The 20,235-nt window shown below is 50.5% G+C and overlaps 1 protein-coding gene across 3 annotated transcripts; it reads right to left on the bottom strand.

Annotated features, from left to right (window-relative positions):
* Window positions 1–7,050: 7,050 nt before the first annotated feature.
* Window positions 7,051–17,320, bottom strand: NR2F1 (nuclear receptor subfamily 2 group F member 1). Of its 3 annotated transcripts, none has more exons than XM_053409181.1 (3): window positions 16,753–17,320; window positions 13,495–14,022; window positions 7,051–7,845 (listed from the first exon to the last, which is right to left on the bottom strand). In XM_053409181.1, exons 1-3 carry the CDS (start codon window positions 17,183–17,185, stop codon window positions 7,565–7,567), a joined length of 1,242 nt encoding a protein of 413 aa, XP_053265156.1. In that variant the 5' UTR covers window positions 17,186–17,320; the 3' UTR covers window positions 7,051–7,564. The 3 variants fall into 3 exon arrangements, with proteins under 3 accessions (XP_053265156.1, XP_053265157.1, XP_053265158.1); XM_053409182.1 differs by lacking the exon at window positions 16,753–17,320 and adding an exon at window positions 14,440–14,769; XM_053409183.1 differs by lacking the exon at window positions 16,753–17,320 and adding an exon at window positions 14,467–14,768.
* Between the last annotated feature and the right edge of the window lie 2,915 nt (window positions 17,321–20,235).

Here is a 20,235-nt window from a genome sequence, read left to right as displayed (position 1 = left end):
AACATAGGCACATACAATACTACTCAGGCTTTATTCCTCGTTCCTCTCCCCCTGGGGTGACATAGGAAAGGTTTGCGTGGAAGCAGTCTGAGTGCCACTCCACCGAACGGCTCGCGTCGGCTGGAATCCCAAGGGTTTTCCTCTAACTGGTTATGACTGTTCCAGACAGGGTGGCTCGTTGGGCTCCACCGGCGAGACCGAATCACAAATTACCATGTTGTAATTGTTCGCTCCTCCATAGCTATCCGAGCTTCGGTCTTTTTTTTTTTTGCTCTGACACAGGGAGAGGGGGCGGGGGAGGGAGAGAAAGAGAGAGAGAGAGAGAGAGAGAGAGAGAGAGAGAGAGAGAGAGAGAGAGAGAGAGAGAGAGAGACGTTCCTACCTCCTTCTCTAAACAGAGGGATCGATAGCTGACCCCACGGTTTGGCCAGTGCTTTATTTATCTGACCGAGCAATGATATTATCAGCCTTAAACGTTATATACAGCAAATGTCTTCCTAAATCAACACACAAGGATATCTCCCAGCAGCCAAGCTGCTCTGCCTTCAAGAAGTTCGCTCTGCCTCTTGCCCTCTGCTCCGCTTTCCACAACAACCGGGGCCCGTTTTACACCCAGTAGTTTTCAACGGGATCCTCTGTTTGAAGCTTGATGGTGGGCTCTGCAGCCAAGAGGTTGTAGATACACGATTGTGCAACCCCGCTTGCTGTTTCTTCCAGGGATTCGCTTGTCAGCCTGGCTGGGCTGCTTAAAGGCTGCTCAACGCTATCCCTTTTTTTGTAATGGGGGTGGGGAGGAGATCTAATTTCCCACTGTCCTCTCTGTTAATTGCTTTCTTTCCTTGCAATTATATGTATAAACCGATTTGCTCCTTTCCATGTTATGGCTTTGTGATTCTAATGCAAACCACTTGAGGGGGGTTGGGGGTGGGGAGAGAAGAGACCAGCCATCTCCCCCCACCACACACAGGCAAAATGCATTCCACCCCCTTCTTAGTCGTGAGAAGATGCGTCGGAGCTTAGGGCTGCAATGCATCTCAGTCTTACTTGGGAGTAGATCCCGCGGCATTTAGCAGGATGTGCTTCTGAGCAAGGCGGGCAACACTTATTTTCAAATGTATGGCAGCCAACCAGATCGGGGCCTTCCGGTGAAATTCACCATACCCAGAAATTTGACCCAACACCGAATTGCTCCGGCATGATCAGACAAAGGATGGGGACCCACAGGGCAGCTCATCTGCCAGCCCTACTCCCCATTCACGTTCATCTCCCTTGGATCCCTCTACAGGTGGCTGCCCTTGGCACCAGAGGAACAAAGGTGCCCATGCGGACGCCCCTACTCGATCTAGCAAGTCCCTCCTTCCTTTACCCGTTCTGCCAGCATGGCCCACTGGAGACTCCCAGCCCATTTATTCCACTTGTTTCTGCAACCTTGACAAGGGTGCAACGCTAGGTGCGCGTTTGAAGCCCTATGTCGTAGGCAGAATGACTGGCAAAGCCATCCCCATCCAGCTCAATGGAGCTCATTCGGAGTGCTCGCGATTGCCGTCTCCGTGGGAAGGGCTTGCCATGGAAGGCAGCGGGGTAAAAGAGGCTGAGAGTCCGGCTGAAGTCCTTGGAGGGGCTTCCGCCAATTTCCAAGCCTCAGAGTGGGTGGAAGGCGAGAGGGGAGCGGAGAACGTGACGCAGCTGGGAAGAGAGGCAGTTCTGGAGAGAGAGAGAGAGAGAGAGAGAGTCACCTTGCCTTCCTTCCAGCTTCTCTGCAAATTTCTCCTTCCTTTCCAGCTGTTTTGTGCTGACTCTTCTATGTGATGTGCTCGCGGGGTGGGGAGAAAAGAATTGGGAGGAGGGCATTGAGGGAGCATATTTTAAGTCCAAAATCCTCAATGGTTTCTTCTCTCTCTCTTTTAAAAGCCACACAACCCAACTTTGAAAATGGATTCGCTGACAAGTAAGGATAATAAATTAGAGGCGCTTTCAGATAGATATCTCAGACGTGAAATTGCGCCCAGCTGGTTGTGTAAGCAAACAAATAGCCGCCGTGTTCGAGGGCTCGCGGCTTGATTAATAGAACACGACAGAGGTAAATGGCTCTTTAACTCATTTAGGAATAAAACTCTCGGGCTCCCCGAGTCAAAGAGCCCCGGAACGGCGTGGATCCTGAGCGAGCCCTTTTAAACAAGAGTTTTATTGGTTTCCACTTGTGAGCCCTCATCTTTCCCCAATTCCTCCCTCCCACCCCCGCAGGGAGGCCTCGTCAAGGCACCAACTGACTAGTTAAAAAAAAAAAAAAGGAAGAAGAAGACAAAAACTTGTCAGGTTCCGAAAGGTGTAGTAGCCACATGGCAAACTTGAAAATCTGCCAGAATTATCAGGGCTGGCTCTGCCTGCCTGCCTGCCTTTCCCGCTAGAAACTCAATAGAAAATATGAACCGACTGCATTATTATTTTTCTTTTAAAAAAGATTTTTTCCCTAGCATCAGGACGATATTGCCTTTTCTTTCTTTCTTTCTTTCTTTCTTTCTTTCTTTCTTTCTTTCTATTACACCCATTTATGTAAACTTGAGGGGGAAGGAATAGGGACAGAATCCATTCCTCCAAAGGTATTGAGTCTCCCGTACCTCGTCTAGAAGCCCAACCAGCAGAGAAGCCCCTTCTCTTTTACTCAGACTTCACTCTGGAGAAGGGACACCGCAATCTCACGCCACGAGTCAGTGAGACTTACTAGTTTCAGGCAAATCTGCTTCGGGCCGAAGCTTTAGCTCCAAAAGGTCTTCTCATTACTAGGGAGGAGCTGGTGTAGGTCTCTCTTCTCTCTGTTTGTCTGCCTGTCTCTCTCAAGATTCACGAGGCGGGGAAGGGATCTCTCTCTCTTTTTCTCTCTCACGCCACCCGTAATTCCTGGGGGGAACTTCTCTCCGACCCCCATCCTCTGCCTTTTTAAATTTGTTTGGCTGGCGGAGGGTTCTAAAAGCAGCTTGAATCTACAACACTTTGCAACCACTTCAAAGAAATATTAAGCTCTCCCTCTCCCCGAGAACGTTTTGCTTGCAAAAAACGAACCCTTTGACTTGCACATCACGCACGCATGCACATTTAAAAGAGAGGGATCTATGCCAAAAAGAGTGACTTCGGATTAAAGCATTCAGATCTATGTTCTTATTGATGTCTAGAACGAAAAGGAGTTAACCCAAGTTGCCTTTTCCCAAGGAGAATGGCCCACAACCTCAAGCTTTCGACCAAAATGCTTTCTCGGTATTATCGATCTCTGCCAGAGCATCCTTACATGGAGAGCTGCGTTTGAAATAAATTTATTAACCGTTCCCCCCTCCCTTCCATGACGTTAAACGTGACTCAACAAAGCGCTCTCTCTCTCTCTCTCTCTCTCTCTCTCTCTCTCTCTCTCTTTCCCTCCTTCCTTCCTTCCTTCCTTCTTCTCTCACCTAATTTGGTAGACATCCACATGTGGCTCCTAGATTCTTATAAAAGGAACAAATCTGTTATTCGTTGGCAGGTGAACCAGAGCGCTGTGAAGCCCTGAGACACATTCCCTCTTCCCTTGTCAAAAAACTGTCAGGGCTCTGTCGTCTGCCCAGTTGGGCTGAAGTCATTTCATAAAGGCGACCCACAAACACCTTAGGTTTAAATCAAGCCTCACAGATGATGGGAGTGGAACTGGCTTGCCAGACCCCTTTTCCTTTCCGGGCGAGCGATGATGATCCACACACAAGACGCTTCCAAGTACATCGTTTTAGGCCACTACATTCCGCTCTTATATATGAACATTCCTGACCAAATGTGCAGTCCCATTAACATCAGTGGTGGGTCTAAATCCGTCTCACTCAGGGCACCTCCGCTTTTGGGGAGTTGTTCTCGTTAAATGCGACTGAAGACTTCAAGGCAGCCACATGTCCACATTGCAGAACTAGTTGTTTATTATTATTATTTCACAATTATTATGTACATTAGGATCTCTGCAATTCTCAAGCTCCATCGCCAAGGAGGCCCCAAAATTAGATTGACTAGAAAAGACTTAACTGGGATGTGGGAGAAAAGAAGGTCAGCCACCCTGAGAGTAGGCAAAAGGCGACGCTTATTGTGGCCTAACGCTTTCGAAAAGCGGGTGAGGTTTGCTTAGGATGCCTGTGTGAGAGAGTGTGCGTATGAGACAAGGGAAAGAGGGAGAGACCTAGCCAGTATTATTATTATTATTATTATTATTATTATTATTATTATTATTATTATTATTGAAGGTCTTGTAACTGCAGCAAAGAGGAACAGTTGAATCATGACAAAGCGGTAGACAGATAGTATTCTGGTCTCAAACAGGCTCTAGAAGAAGGCGTATCCCAACAGAGCATCCATTTCTGTAGAAGGGCAACGGATTCGTGACTGGGTGGCATGTCTAATGTAGAGAACGCCATGTGAGAAAGGATTGGTTTTTAGTCTTAGATTGACTAACAGATTCATCATTATATGTAGGGTAGGGTCCAACAACATCAGTTAGTTCTTTAGCGCTTTATACAGCCTAATTCCGGCAGGCTTTGTTGCGCTCGTCAGTAAGGAAAATGCGCCCAGAATATCAACCTCCTTTTCTACACCTTGTCTAGATCTGGAAGCATTTCTCCACTCCCGGCATTATTGTGTTACAAAATATTATTTAATATCATCGTTCCCCAGAAGGTCGAAAATGAATGAAAGACGAAGCATTACTCGGGTTTCACCAGGGGTGCATAACATACCAGCGTTTAGATTTACTTCTGGTGCGAAGAGGACACTTTCTGCGGCCTTTTCGCAAGGATCCTAATCCTATCCGGGCCTAAATCTTCAAGGGCTGTCTGGTCCTCAGGGCCCTGAGGTGACCTTTCCCTACCCGGTCAGGGCAAAAACAGGGCTACCTCCGGCTTTGGCAGTTACATTGGTTTTTTCAGAGCTCGTCCTGGCTAGTTAAGAGCCAAATTGTGCATTCTTACAGCCTGCCTATTGAAACTGACTAGTCCATAGACTGTAGCTGCTGGCAATGTTATTATGCAGCTGTAAGTGCCCGCCATACAGAAAATGCGTTCCCTCTCTCTCTCTCTCTCTCTCTCTCTCTCTCTCTCTCCAGGGATCTACTGCGTCTAGAATATTAAAAAACCCCAAGCGGGTTAGGCTGAAGGATCTTGTTAATGCAAAATAAAAAAGTAAAAAAAAAATCTGGGGAGTGTAGACAGCAAATTAACAGAAAAAACAGTGCCAGTGACTCCTCCAATTGAAAATCCTGCCTCATCCTCGATGTGTTTGGAGGGCGAGGGAGAAACTGGAGAATGTGAGGCGGGGGGCGATGGAGGGGGAGACACACACGAATGTTATTTTTAAAGATCCGGCTTTATTAATACGTTAAGAAAGAGCTCCCTTGGCAGTGTGTGTTCTTACAGCTCCGTCTCAGATCCTATAAAACATTAATGCACTGAAAGCTGTTACAGAGATCTGCAGCGACCAGCTCCAAGCTCTGGGAAAATCTTTACCTTCAAAAGGGGCTCCACTCGGAGAACGAATGGTACGTTGGGGGGGGGATGTGTGTGTGTGTGTGTGGGGGGTGTTTTTGGAAAGCTTCTCCGACAGTCATTTGAAGGAGACTAACAGCTTTAGGATTCCATGAGCCCACGGGAAGAGGGGCGCACGCCTGTCCTTGGATCAGTACACACGACCAGACATGTGCACCTCCCTCTCTCTGAGGGTGGCTTTAGAACTCAGGGGAAACTCACCAGCCCGGAGGAAAGACCCGCACCAGGAGGAAATTGCCCGCACCTGACACAGAGACCTTTACAAAGTGTAAGGGGTGGGGAAGGGAAATAAGAGCTTCAGTCCAGACGTGACAACACAGCGCTCCAGAGGAGTGGAAATTTACTTTCAGGACAGGCCAAAGACATTTCGCCACCCGAGGCAGAATAGTTCACTTCGCCTTACCTTTATTAGGCATTACAGGCAGAACAGCAAATGGATCTCCTCTCAATTAATCCAAGGTGCAAACCCAACGAGAAAAACAAAAAGCCAACTAGCACAAACGCCTCTCGCTGGGAGCAAAAATATAATACTAATAAATTAAAAACAACAACAACTATTCACTGTCCTTTCAAGGCACCTAAAAATCAGCTGCCTGAGTCACCCTCCTTACTCTATCTAGTGGTAGGGCTGGCCCTGTTTTCTTTTCCTGATTATTCTCATAGAAGGCCAGTAGGCTCACGCAGAAGTTTAATGGGACTCCCTCCCAGTTAAATGAACGTAGGGTTGCAACCTAATGGAATTCCTCTTGACTGTCCCCCCACTCCATTTCGTCAGCATCAGTCACCAGAATCGCATTAAAACCAGGCAGCTTGGGAATACTGAGAGGTGTGTGCACCTTACCAGCAGCATGACCACTGTGTTTATTTGTTTTTGAACAAAGACCCCACACCTTGGACCTCTTATATAAGGCACAAAGCCTTGGGGCGGGCGGGAAAGAAACCCACCACCCGCAAACCCAAACTTTAGGTCTGCTTCAAGGAACAAGAAAACATGGATTGGCGTGGGAATCTGTGTTGGATGTTGCGCTTGGGTTGCCTTTGTAAATTTTTTTTTCTAAATTCTTTTATTTTTGTTTAAATTCTCACTTCAATTTTAATTCTTGAAGAACAGCTTCGACAACATATATCGCACTCAATATAAGAAGCAAAGGGTTATATAAAAAATTATTAGTATAGAATCACAGGAAGCCTGGTTTGGAACCAGAAAGAAATACAAAACAGATATAGATACATACACACAGAACAATTCCTTGTTGTTTTTTTAATAATTATTTGGAAAATGTTATTTTTTCCCCTCCCCTAATTCTTGTTTGTTTCTTGTGGTGTTTTTCCCCCTCCCCTCTCGCCTCCTTTATGCGCATACGATGTTTTAAATTTTACAAAAAAAGTGAAAATAAAGACTAATATCTTACAAAATGAAGAACAATGTTCGTGGAAAGTGTTTCGCCTTTGGGTCCCCCTCCTTCTTTCCCTCACCCCGTCCACCAGTTCAATTCGGCTCCAGGTTTTTGTTTGTTTGTTCTGTCTCTTAAACTGTGTGTTTTGTTTTGTTTTGCTGTACAGACGATAGATCCACCTCAGTCCATCCATCATAAATCCAGGGAAATCCGTTCTAGTCTTCTTTTTTTAGGGGGGAGTTTTTGTTTTAATCTCTTCGGTCCTTTTTTTAAAATGGTTTTTGTTTAAAGTTTCCCATCTCAGTGTCAATGGTTTGTTCCACAAAATACGAGGTGTCCATTTCGCCTTCATCATCATCATCATCATCATCACCGCCTCTCTCAGCCGGGGTCTGATCCTAAGCGAGTCTTTCGTGCAGTGTCTGAGGGGGCTGCTCCTATCTCTCTCTCTCTGTCCTCCTACCCCCTTTCTTTCTGCCTCTCTCTCTCCTCGGATCCCCCACCCGGCTGCGTGCGCCCCCAAGGTGGTGGTTGTCTGGGCCGGTCTCTGGCTGGGCTGGAGGCCTTCCTCCTCCTCCTCCTCCTCCTCTCAGGGTCTCTAAGCGGGGGAGCCCAGGAGGTGCTCTATGAACACTGGATGGACATGTAAGGCCAGTTGAAGCTGCTGCCGGAGAGCAGCATGTCTCGAATGAGCGTCTCGATGGGGGTTTTACCTACCAAGCGGACGAAGAAGAGCTGCTCGATGACCGACGACGAGACGGTGCGCAGCGAAGGCAGCCGGAGGAGCAGTTTGCCGAAGCGGCTGGGCTGGTTGGGGTACTGGCTCCGCACGTATTCCTCCAGGGCGCACTGAGACTTCTCTTGCAGGCTCTCGATGTGCGCCGCGTCCGAGAGGCCACAGGCATCTGCCACGCAGCGCCGGGGGGGGGGGGGACAAGGAGAAGGAGAAGAAGAAGAGGAAGAAGAGGAAGAAGAAGAAGAGGAGGAGGAGGAGGAGACACGGTTAGCCAGGGAGGTACCAAGGCCCACAACTCTCCCCACTCTCCCCATCCCCAAAAGCGCAGCAGGAGCAGCAGCAACCCGGCCTCCGCGACCCCGGACGCCCCCTCCGCCCCCCTCTCTTTGTGCAGCTTCCTCCACCTTGCAAATAAATAATGGAAGACGCGGAAAGGCAGCCGGGAGGGGAGCCGGAGCCATCTTTCGCCAGCCAGCCAGCAACCTGCCCCCCCCCCATCAGCCAGGAAAGGACGGAGGCCTCGGCTGCTGAATCCTATTGTTACATCCCATTGACATATACCATCTCCCAAGACAGACAGACAGACACACAGATACAGCCAGCCGGGAGGGATTGCGTTTCTCCCAAGTACTTTCTCTCTCTCTCTCTCTCCTCCCTCCAGCCTCCCCACCCCCACCCCGCCCAAGACAAGCACACGCAGTCTCGTCCTCAGCTAAAGGAAAAGGGCTTCGGGGTGCAAGAAACCGGCCCGGCGCGCGTGTGCGAGAAAGCCAGGCGAGGATTTGGAGTCGCTCGCACGAAAGGCGGCCGCGCTTCCATTTCCGATCGTGGGGGGGGGGGGGAGGGAGAACGGGAGGCCCTGCTTTGTCTGGGGATCTCTCGGATCGAGTAATTGAAAATTGGTCACATCTCTGTAAGCTATATAATCATCGCCGGGAAGACGGCTCGGTCCGGGCTGCCTCTTCCAGCCCCGCCAAGCTGCCCCCCTTCCGCACCCCAAGCCTGCGTGCTAAGCAGCCGTCTGTCTGCAGCTGCTCTCGCCCTCGCTCGCACGCACAAAGCTGCTGCGCCGGCTGCCTCGCTGGAGCTGTTGCGGCTGCCGCTAAGGCTCGATCAAGCTCGCCAGAGAGCAAGGCAGGAGGCCCAGCTCTGGCGCTCAGGACCCCGAGATCCCGGGCATCTGGCACAGCCAGCAAAAGGCGCAGTAAGAGGAAGGACACCCAACTCCCTCGCCAGATATTTCTCCTTCTGTCTTAGAAGTCCTAGCAGAAAGTGTTAAGGACTATTCAGACCCCCTCTCCCCTGCCTAAACGCACACACAGGCACCACATAGTATTTTGGGGGAGGGAGAGAGGAAGTCCCCCCCACACACCGAGGCGGTGGGTTCTTTGAGCTCAAGCATCCGCAGGCCGCCTCTTCCTCCTCCCACCCCCGGCCTGTTTTTCTTATATTAATAATAAATATTTCAAAACACCCGGATCACAAGGCGGCCGTCAGCTAGCAGGACGGTTTAGCGCAGATCAAAGGCGGCCTCTGCTAATATAGAAATCTATATAAGAATTAATCGCAGAGTAATGGCCCCCAAAAGGAATTCACGAAATTGCCCATGTAAAAAAAGGATGACCCTGCAAAGGCGCTCCATATTTATTCATCATAGCAATCCATTAAAAAGGGGGAACAGTGGCAAGTCGATTTCGTTGTTGTTGTTGTTGAACTTGCGGGGTGGGGTATCCCTCTCCCTAGTTTCCAAAAGTGGCTTTTAAAAAAAGCATGTCAAACACCTTCATCTCCAGGCCTCTGGCCTCCAGCGAAAACAGAGAGCAACCAAGCTGTAATTCTGGCTCTTCTGAGGAAAAGACCCCCATGACCCCAGCCACGGCCTAAGGAGCGCTTAGATCTGCAATTACCTACGCCTGACTGTTGTGCTAATTTCTACTTTTGCCTTAAATGCAGTGATCATTTGCAACATCTAACGGGTGGGCGAGGAGGGAGCCAGCTTGCAACCCACACGCACCCAACAGCGGAGGCCTGCCCTTCTTCGTGGTCCATAGCAGAGAGAGTCCCTGGCCTCCTCGGACGGGGATTGCTAGAGATCACCAGCTAACTTCTCCTTTGCTATTTGCCTTGTATTGCTACTCGTCCACTCAGGCGAAAGGTTTCTACCCAACTTTTAAACACGGCAGGACTTCAGGGCCTGATTGCCTCTTCCTCACATTTATCTGGGAGGTCCCATTCCTTAGGGAGGGGGTGAAATATTTATCCCGTCTTTCACCTCCGGCGCAAAGACCACCACCGGATCTTTGAGAAAAGGCACAGACCAGATAGAACTGGGATTCTCCTGTCCTATTTCCAGTGCATCTTCTATCAGATAGCTTCTTCAGCCTGTCTCTCATTTTTTATTATAAAAAAAGAAAGAAAGGTCCTCTCAGGTATATATGAGAGGCACGCTTGGATTTTATTCCGCACCCCCTTACTCGAAACACCAGCCAGCTCAGAGGGACTCATCTCCCCCCCTCTACATTTCAAACAAATACCGCTAGGATCGGGGGATGCTTTCAATCTCCACCGCGAAGCAAGAGGATCTGAAAATTAATTAAACAATCTATGCTATCTGATCGATTAGCTGATTGAGTTAAGATGAAATAGACCAAAGAAGGGAAAGCGATGCATATTCACCTTCTGTGAATTACATCTCAGCAAGGATGAAGGGGGCGGGCTGGGACGGGAGAAGGGTGGGTTTGGGTGGAAATTGTGCGTGTCCCACTTTTTAAGATGATCATATTTCTTCCTGCAGTCATTATTTCTCAATATTTCTTCCTCCAGTCTATGGCGAAGAAATGATGTAAATAAATAATCATTACTGTTCAGCACACGCCAACCTGGGCCTTTGTAGTACAGGGAATGTATTTCATGTAACGCATCCAGGAGAGTTTAGTGCTCAGAAAATATAGACGTAATCAGCTGGCATATAAGGAGAAATCAAAGTTCTTATGGCGCAGGAGATAGATTTATTGAGCTGATCTTATCTAACCTGGCCCCTCCGTGGGAGATTTTATATATCGAAGCGCGGGGTGGTGTCAGAATTAGAAAGGCAATTCTTTAATGGAGTTTGCATATCTCTCTGTGTGGGAAAACAACAAATCAACCAGCGCTACTTTCAACACAATGCTCCTTCCTGGGACAGGCTCCAAACTTTTGTGGATGGAAAATAATATCCGGAACCCAAATGGGCAGGAGGTGGTGGAGGAAGAAGAAGAAGAAGAAGAAGAGGCAAGCGAGAAACTAGAATAACTTCCAAGCCAGTGACCCCTGCTGATCTTAAACACCAGTGATCTGGAAGCATTTTACGTTTGGGATCAGGTTGTTGAGTTAAAGCCCCTGGGACCAGGTGGCTAAAAATGTCTTCTCCATCCATCAAAGTTTCCTTAAAAAGTTGGAGGACTTGGCGAAAGCCGGGCCATCAATTACCTTCTGGCTAGCAATCAAAACAAGATCAGGCCCAAGTGGAAATGGGTGTAGGGGGTAGAAGTGGCGGCGTTTGAGAGAGGAGGAGGAGGAGGAAGACAGGACATAACTAGAGTGGGAATTCTGTGTCTCCGCCATTGGGGCTTCCACCCCATCCGAGTGCTAGAAAATGCTATTATTATTTCAGCTTATATTGGGATGTCGCCAATTTGCACTGCCTCGATTAAAAAAATAATGTTGCATTGTGTACCATCAAAATATATGGACACACATAAATATAGCAGATGCAGCTAGCAGTATTCTAAGCCATCCTGGATTTGAGAAAAGAGGAAGAAAGCGCCTTTCGAGGGGGCGGAGGGGGGGTCAAACCTTTTAGGCAAGGGCTTTTGGCGGTGAAGTCAATAAAGCAGGCCGCCCTCTTTCTTTAACGCTGCGGCCTAAAAGCTGCATTTTCCAAATGGCCGGGCTATTCCCGCCCAGTTTAGATCTAACCGACCCCCCTAATGAATAAACGAGTTAACAAAAAAGAACGAGGGGCTGCGGGAAGACCCTCCAGTTAAATCACCCTGAAAAATGCCACCAGGGTCTCTTTTTGTCAGTTCTGAAAAACACGTTTCCGTCAGGCAAGGATCCTGAAGATAAAACGCACCCCAACGTCTCTGCGGCTGTTCAGTAAATGTCCCCCACTTGTTTTAAGACCTGTACTTGATTCTCTGCGAAAAAAGAGCCCGGCTTTTTTCCACCCTCGCTCTGGCCTGCATTTGCAGCCTGAAGAACAAGGGGGGGCAGTCACAGTCCATGTCTACCAGCACCACGCATACCAATGAGATCCCCCTGTCTAAATAAATTATCCGATGTTCAAATCGATATTAATACTACATTTGCTACATTACAATATTGTGCAAATTTAAGAGTCATTTGACTACAATGTAAATACTATTTCTCATGCATGAAAGGCAACAAATATTGATGGGTTTCTCCCCTCCAGCCAGACCTCTGAAACAGCTTTGTTTTCCAAAAAGCTTTGTATATCTTCTCGGGCCACTTTTAAACGGGGTTAGGGGTGGGTGGCGGATTTAATGGTATAAGATCCTGAATATATATATATATTCATTATATATATATATATATGAGAGAAAAGTTTTGCAAAAAGTGCTCGGTGAACAGACCAGCGCCGCACCCCTCCACCCTCGCAAATACAACGCCCCCGCCCGTCCCAAACGGCTCCGCCAAGTTCCCCCTTGTCTTTGTTCCTTATTCCTTGCAGGTTGATGTGTATATATGTCTCTCCCACAGGTTACAATAATAAAGGATGTCTTGTATTCTTATAGGCTCCAACCGGAGCACTTCAAAGGCGACGTTAATGCACTCTCCTGCAAAGTTAATTTGAACCATCTATCATAAGCAAAATTGCTAACATGCACGTTACCCCCGCCTACCCTTAATTTGATATTTTTGCAGGCAATCTGTTACATTTCCCAGTGTTTGCGTGGTTTTGCATTGTTTAAAAAAAATAAGAAGAAGAAGGGAGGGAGGAAATGCATCTGCAGGCTGGTACTCTAAAGCCTCAGGCTGGGTCTTATTTCCTTTATTTTGAAGGAGGGAAGTAAGTCCTTTTCTGGCGCTCGAATCCATTTTTACGAGCGTCACTAACCACAGCAACTGCAAATATGAATGGCTTCCGATAAGGGTGGGGGTGGGGGGGATCAGGCAGCAATAAAGCAGTATTATTTATGATTTATTTGTGCTCCTGCCTGCCTTATTGGAACAAGATCTGGCGAGAAGCCCTTTCAGCGAGGCCTAACCACTCTCTCCACCCTTCCACAAACAAATAAACACACAAACGCACGAGGAAAGGGTGTGGGGAATTTATGCTCCTACCGCACCCCCCTCTCCCCCACCTGAGGCCGAATACCACCTTCTACAATGAACACAACGCTACACCTTCGAGTTACGGTAGTCGATTTCACCCAAGGCCTACCGGAAGCTGCCAAAGCCACCCGCCTGCCTAAGGGGAACAATCCAACTAATGCTTAAGAAGACTGGGAGCGCAGGAGGAAGCTGCAGCCGGGCTGCGGGGAGGGCAGGGATTCGTTTTCCCAACGCAAAGTGAATTTGGATGAGGCTCTGGTGCGTCTACTGCACAAACCTTCTGCAGCAGGCTGGCAGGTTTGGCCTCAGCAGGCCCTGCGCGCCTTTCCTTGCTCCAGACTATCCCGGGGGACTATCCCCAAACCAGGAGGCCGATCTGCTTGGAGAGGAAGGTGCCTGGGCTTGCCTAGCCATGCTCCCCTGGTGTTGCTGCTCACCCCCCCTAACACGCCCCCCCGTTCCCTCCCGCCACTCCACTGACCTGACGTGAAGAGGACGATGGCTTTGAGGCAGCTGTACTCGGCCGAGTCGACGTGCAGGGCCTTGAGCTTCTCCACTTGCTCCTGGAAGATGCGGATGTGGTCCATGAAGGCCACCACGCGGTCTGCGGACATGGGCGAGGCGTGGAGGCCTGCGGCGGCCAAGAGGGGCGCCACGTGCAGGGGCATGGAGCACTGGGCCGCGTTGAGGACGAAGAGCTCGCTCCAGGTGAGGCGCAGCAGGGCCACCTGGTCGGTGATCTGCAGGTCCGGGAAGAAGGGGATGTTGCGGGCCCACTCGACGGCGCTGAAGAGCAGCCGCGCCGCCAGCTCGCAGATGTTCTCGATGCCCATGATGTTGTTGGGCTGCATGCACTGGCTGCCGTAGCGGGACGTCGGGTAAGGCTCGGCGCGCAGCAGCAGCGAGATGTAGCCCGACAGGTAGCAGTGGCCGTTCAGCGGGTCGCCGTTGGTCAGCGCGTACTGGCCCGGGTTCGGCTGGCTCGGAGGCATCCTTCCTCGCTGAACCGCTGACGAAAAGAGGGAGAGAGAGAGAAAAGGAGAGGAAATGTGCATCCAGCAGCCTTGGCGAAACCCAGCCCGCTAGCCGCCGCCGCCGCGCAACAAAGCGGAGCCTTCTTCCCACAGCAACGCGCGCACACAGCGCGTACACAGGCGCACAGACACACACACACAGGCGTCGGTTCTTTCTCTCACACAGACACGCACAAATCCGGCCGGGAGGGTGGCAAACACGCACAATGCAAGGCTGTTCCCCCCACCCACCTCAGCTTGCATTGTTGTGCAAATGGGGACATGTATACTGCCTTACAAGACTGCCATTCTCTTTGTAGTAATAGGTAATAATAATAAGAGGAATGATGAAAATAGTGATAATGATGATGATGATGCAGTCCCCGAAAGAACTCTCCAAAGTCAGGGCCCACCTCCAAGTTGCTCCCTCCTAGCCTTGCCTGATAGCCAGGTAGCCATCCTTGGTCACCTCTCGGCCGATTTAGCGCTCCGAGGATTGGGAATCCGGAAAGGCCATCCCGCGCAGGCTCCCCGCTTTATTTGCCAGTCCGGAGTCCCACTCAGCAAATAGGCTTGCAAAAGTGCCTGGAGTGGGGGTGGGGTGGGGTGAGGTGAGGTGAGGGGTGGGAGAGCTACCCCCGCGCCTTCTCCCTGAACAGTTCCCAGGTTTAGCTGAGGAAGCTTCTCTCCTGTTTGCAGCAGAGTTCTTTCTCCCTGGTTGGAGGAGGACAGGGAGGGGGGGGGAAGGAAAGGTTTGACTGCTGTTGTTGTTATTAAAAAGGAGGTCAAAATGAAGATTTCGATTTACGGAAGCCGAACATGAGTGTGGGAGAAGGGCGAATTATTGGCTGCGTGGTTGCAGATGCATGAAAATGAAAATTAAAGGAGGGTGGGAAATATATGCCCACGATCTGGCCAGTGAAAACACACGTTTGCAACTGTGCAAAAAGAGACGCGCCGGGCACACAAACTCACGGAATTCATTAACTACCCCAGCCCCGAACGCGAGCATGCTTGGAGTTTCCGAAGCTGAGCAAAGTTTGTGTGTGTGCGCGCGTGTGTGTCCAGGTCTGCTTAATCTGGGTCAGCAATTCACACTCCTGGCATGTAAACAAAGGTAACTTAGAGCAAAGAGAGGACAACTGAGAGTTATTTCTTAGGCGCAGAAAATTAATATTTTCTGTTTCACAGGAAGAGTTATTTTATTCAGGGTTTCCTGTTGTTAATCATACTTTTGATGGGGGGAAAAATCTAATATTCCCATCGAGCTGTCAGAATCCCCCTTTCCTCCCTCCTCCCTCTGCAAATTATACTTCCAAACCTGGCGGTTCTGTGTTTCAATTAAATGCAAACACAGTTCAAAGGCTGTGAGAGGGCTGTTAGCTGCTATACATATATATCCCTGTGCTCCCCCTCGCTCTCAATATATACATTTTTCCCCGAGACCCCTATCCTGACAACAGCTCTCCGAAACTCCTAAATGAAGTCATCAGTGGCCCGTTTTAAAAGGATTTCCATTCTTTCCTTGTGGCACACGGGAGAGATGTGCTTTATTTTTTATTTTTTCTATTATTTTCAAGCCATTTCCATTGCCGAAAGTGTTTGGCTCATTTGACTCCTAAGGACCTCTTTAAATAGGGTCACGAGGCTGAATTTTCAGCATCAAACAGCTAAATAGTGTGTGTCTATATATCTATACAAGTATGTGTGTGGAGACCAAAAACACCGCCGCAGTAAATCGCTCTTGCTATATATACACAAGCACACACATACACCCCCCACACATACAAATACATATAATAACTACTCCTTTCATTCATATAAATATAGATCTCTCTCTCTCTCTCGGAATTAACACACACACACACACACACACACACACACACACACACACACAGAAAGTACCATTATAACACTGGAGGTATTCCTTTTCAAATAAGCACCACATTCCAAAGGCAAGCTATGCTTAAAAATAATAAGACTAATAAGAACCAGTATTATTGGGATGCAGTATAAAGCGACGATGGCGTCTGATGGAGAAATAAAACAAGCAGCATGCACACGGGGTGGGAAATGACAGAACTGTAAAAGCAGTGATCGTTCACAAACTTCCTTTGAAAGCACGAGGGAGTCCAAACAAGGCCGGATTTGGCGAGGTGGGATCGCCTAGCAGAGAGCGAAGGTGCAAGGAAGCAGCCACACAAACAGAGCAATTTAAACACCACTGGCTCTTCAATTTTTTAAATATATATATATTATTATGATTTAAAAACAAACAAACTTACACACAACACACGTCTCTTTCAGCTTTGAGGCCAGGGTTGTGGTGGGGGAAGGATCTAACGTGAACTGTTGTGCTTTCTCTTTCCTCGCTCCCCCCATCTTTCTAATGGGGCGAAATAACGAAGAGAGGAAAGGGAGCCTGAAAGAAGGGTCTCTCTCTCCCTCTCTCTGCCTGCCCCCACCAGCTCCGAGCCAAGAAAGGAGAGAGCCCCCAACCCAGGAATAGACACCATTCAATCGGTGGTGGAGTAAGAGTAATTGCAACATTACGCATCTCTAAAGGAAGCAAGTGTAGTGGTTGCGAAAGTGTGTCTGTTTGTCTGGTGGGGAGGGGGATGCTCGGAGGAGAGGGAGGGGGTACCAGCCTTCTCTCCCTCCTCCTCCTCCCAACCTGCCCTGGACACACACACAAACAATCCGAATAGGGAAGAAATAATATTCACCTTCCCGCCTCATGCCCACTTTGAGGCACTTCTTGAGGCGGCAGTACTGGCACTGGTTGCGGTGGTGCTGGTCGATGGGACAGTTCCGGTTGGCCCGGCAAGTGTACGTTAAGTTCCTGCGGACGCTTCGCTTGAAGAAACTTTTGCAGCCCTCGCAGGTGAACTGCCCATAGTGCTTGCCGCTGGACTTGTCCCCGCAAACCACGCACTCGATGTGCTGCTGCTGCTGCTGCTGGCTCTGGCCCGATCCCTGCTGCTGCTGCCCCTTGTCGCCCGGCGTGGACGGCGCGCCCGGCTGGCTGGGCGTCTGCGGCGTGTGGGGGGCCGCCGAGGCCCCTTGCTGCGGGTCCCGGCCCGGCTGAGCTGCTCCGGTGGGGCCGCCCCCGGCCACGTCCTCTTGCGCATCTCGCCAGCTGCTAACTACCATTGCCATATCTCGGGCCCACGGAGGAAAAAAAAGAGGGGGGGTGGCTGGTGGTGATGGTGGGCTGCCGGAGAAGAGGCCGGGAGAGGAGGAGGGGTGGGGGGTCGGGGTCGGGGTGGGGAAGGGGGGTGGGGTAGGGTAAGGGGGGAAAGAAGAGCGGCTGCCTGGGTTTGTCGTGGGGGGGGGGCAGAGGCGAGGGATCGGGGCTCCTCCCGCCTCTCCGCGGCTGTTGCTGCTGTGGCTGCCGCCGCTGCCGCCTCTCCGCTGCTCCCGCTGCCGATCTTTTTCTGCTTCTTTCTGCTGCCCTGCCCCCTCCTTCCTTCCTTCCTTCCTTCCCTCCTTCCTTCCTTCCTTCCTTCTTCCCTTCCTCTCTCTCTCTCTTTCCCTCTCTCTAATGTGGAGTGGCTTCTTTTTCTTTTGGCAAGGGGGGAGACAATGGAATTCCAGAGGGTTTAACCCCCACCCCCCGTCTAGCAGGATGGTGTCCCCCGCTCTTCTTCTTCTCTTCCTCCTCCTCCTCCTGCTTCTTCTCTCAGTCCCTTCCCTCCCTCCCCCCCAGAAACGTGTCCCTTTTCAAGTTGCAAAAGCAGCCAGGGCGAAGCGGGCTGTCGGGAGAGGCATTCAGGAGGGTGACCCTGGGGAGGAGAGGGAGGAGAGGGCGACGGGGGGAAGAAGCAGGAGGAGGAGGAGGAAAGGGAGGAAGAGGAGGCGACCGGCTCGCCGGACACCCTGCCGGGCCAGCCAGCCCCGCACCGTCCGCGGCGGGCTAGCGGCGTGCCCGCCCGGCCGGCCGACACGAAAGAGGCAGCAGCAGCAAGGAAGGAGCCCGGAGCCGCGCGATGCTGCTGCTGCTGCTGCCGCCGCCGCCGCTGCTGCTGGTGAAGAAGCTGCTCTCTCTGCCGGGGCTGCGGCCGCCTCCGTCGCCGCCACTGCTCGCCGCCGAAGCCGCTGGGGCCCGGCCGGGAGAGCCGCCGCTGGATCGCGCCCGTCGGCTCGCAGGGAGGCCGGCAAAGGCGCACGGGGAGCCGAGGCGCGGCTGCCGCTCAGGGCGCGCGGGTGTCCGGGGGCCAAGTCCGAGGCAGCGCGTCAGCCATGCAGGAAAGGCGCTTCGGGAAGCTCCGCCGACCAGCCCGAGGGCGACGACGCCGAGGAGGACGCGAGAGGAGACTGGACGAGACACTTTGGGGGTCTCTCGCCGCCGACGCCGCCGTTGTTCTGGGCTCCGGCCGCCGCCGCTGCTTTGCCGCCGGGCTCTCTCTCTTTAGCTGTGTCTCTCTTTCTCCGTGCGCGCCGCTTTCTCTCTTTCTCTCTGCCTCTCTCCCTCGTCAATTTCGCTGGGGAAAATACAAAGGAGAAGCCCCAGCAGCGCCCTCGACTTCGCCCAGGCGCGGCAGACCGAGGATCCCCAGCCAAGTGGCGGAGCGGAAGGCGAACGTGGAGAGAGCAGAAGCGGAGCGAATGTCAGCCGCGCGCCGAGGGGAGGGGAAAAGCCGAAAGGCGAGCGAGAGATCCAAAGTAGGTCGAATAAATAAAAGCCCCTTCTCCTGCTTCTCCGGCTTGCTCTCCTCCTGGCGCCTTCCTCGCTCGCTCGCGCGGCAGCTCCTTCTCTCCTCGCCTTCTTTCTTCTTCCGTGCTGCTGACAATAATCACTGGAGATCGCCCAAGAGGAAGGGGAAGGAAAGGAGGAGGAAAAAAAAACACCTTCTTATTTTTCTTCTTCTTTTTAAAGTAAATTTCGGAGGAGAAAAAGAAAAAGAAAACAAACCTCCGCAGCCAAGAACAAAACCCTTCCCCAAAATAACAATAAAAAAGTGTTTAAAAATTGAAGATATGAAGATGTTCAAAAGGCGCCCCTCTCTCTTTCTTTTTTCTTTCTTTCTTTCTTTTTGCTCTTTTTCTTTTGCGGTCTTTCCCCTTTCTTTTAAGTTTTCCCTCTCTCTGGTCTCATGAAGGAAGGAAGCGAGAGGCACCAGGAAAAGGAGAAAAGGAGTGGAGAGAGAAGGAGATAAAGAGAAAAAAAAACCAGCCTTCAACTAATAGAATATGCAAGAAAGGAGAGAGAGAGAGAGAGAGGGAGAGAGAGAGAGGGAGAGGGAGAGAGAGAGAGAACCAAAAAATGAATGCGTTTAAACGGGAAGACTAGCAGAGCAATGTTTCCGAAAGGGGGATCTGCGCGAATGTCTGTATATAGTGAACTTTGACACTACTATTGAAACTGACACGTTTCTATGGAGATCGCTGCCTTATATGGAGCTCATGTCAAGGAGCCAAGAGAGGGGCTGCTGGCAACTGATAATCAAAGGCGACTGACTGGTCAGAGCCCTGAATTGGGGGGAGAGAAAATGGGAGGCTAAGGTTAGCCAAGCCTCCTTCACTCCATTGGCTGAGATCTCCTCTCTCTCTCTCTCGCTCCCCCCCTCCGCCTTTATTCTTTGCTACCTACTGACTGAGATGGGAAGGAGGGAGGGGGGAGGAAAGGAGAGGGAAGGGAGGGGGCTTGAGAGAGAGAGAGAGAGAGAGAGAGAGAGAGAGAGAGAAAGAGAGAAAGGGAGGGGGATTCTTCTGACAAGCACAATTTACATTGAGATCGCCCTGCTCTGCTATTTACTTTGAGACCTGATTAGTATGGGTCGTCTATGGTCACACACACAGACACACACGCACGACAAAAGGAAGGGGGGCGGGCGGGGAAGAGATGCATTGCGATAGGGGGAAAGGGGAATTTAAATGAAATTATTTTGGCTCATTCTGAAAAGTTTTTTTTTTTTAATGATCAGATTTCTCTTTGGGATATTTCGCCCCCCCTCCGGTCTTCCTTCCTTCCAAAAATAACCCTGATTAGGAATTACGATACTTGGACTGGATTCCATTGTTTAATGGCTGCAAGGAGATGGCTAAGGAGAGTCCATAAGGACTGTGAGTATTTAAAAAATACATTTATGGTCCCATATGTTCCAGTTCATCAGCAGCCCCCTGCCTCCCCCTCCCACCTCGCTGCCTGTTCCCCCTCACTTTAAATATTCTCCAGGATTTAGTAATTTTTTTAGAATAGATTTCAT

This window comes from Podarcis raffonei, chromosome 11, assembly GCF_027172205.1.
Source record: "Podarcis raffonei isolate rPodRaf1 chromosome 11, rPodRaf1.pri, whole genome shotgun sequence".
Lineage (NCBI taxonomy): Eukaryota > Metazoa > Chordata > Lepidosauria > Squamata > Lacertidae > Podarcis > Podarcis raffonei.
Note: the sequence above shows the minus strand (reverse complement) of the source record. Positions and strands in the feature narration are given on the sequence as shown.

Excerpts from the sequence above, each read along its gene's own strand:
- NR2F1 (XM_053409181.1), bottom strand. The coding sequence starts at position 17,185 with ATGGCAATGGTAGTTAGCAGCTGGCGAGATGCGCAAGAGGACGTGGCC. Across the intron at positions 14,023-16,752 it reads AGTGGGCATGAGGCGGGAAG|CGGTTCAGCGAGGAAGGATG; the intron begins GTGAATATTATT and ends TCTTTTCGTCAG. Across the intron at positions 7,846-13,494 it reads CATCGTCCTCTTCACGTCAG|ATGCCTGTGGCCTCTCGGAC; the intron begins GTCAGTGGAGTG and ends GCTGCGTGGCAG.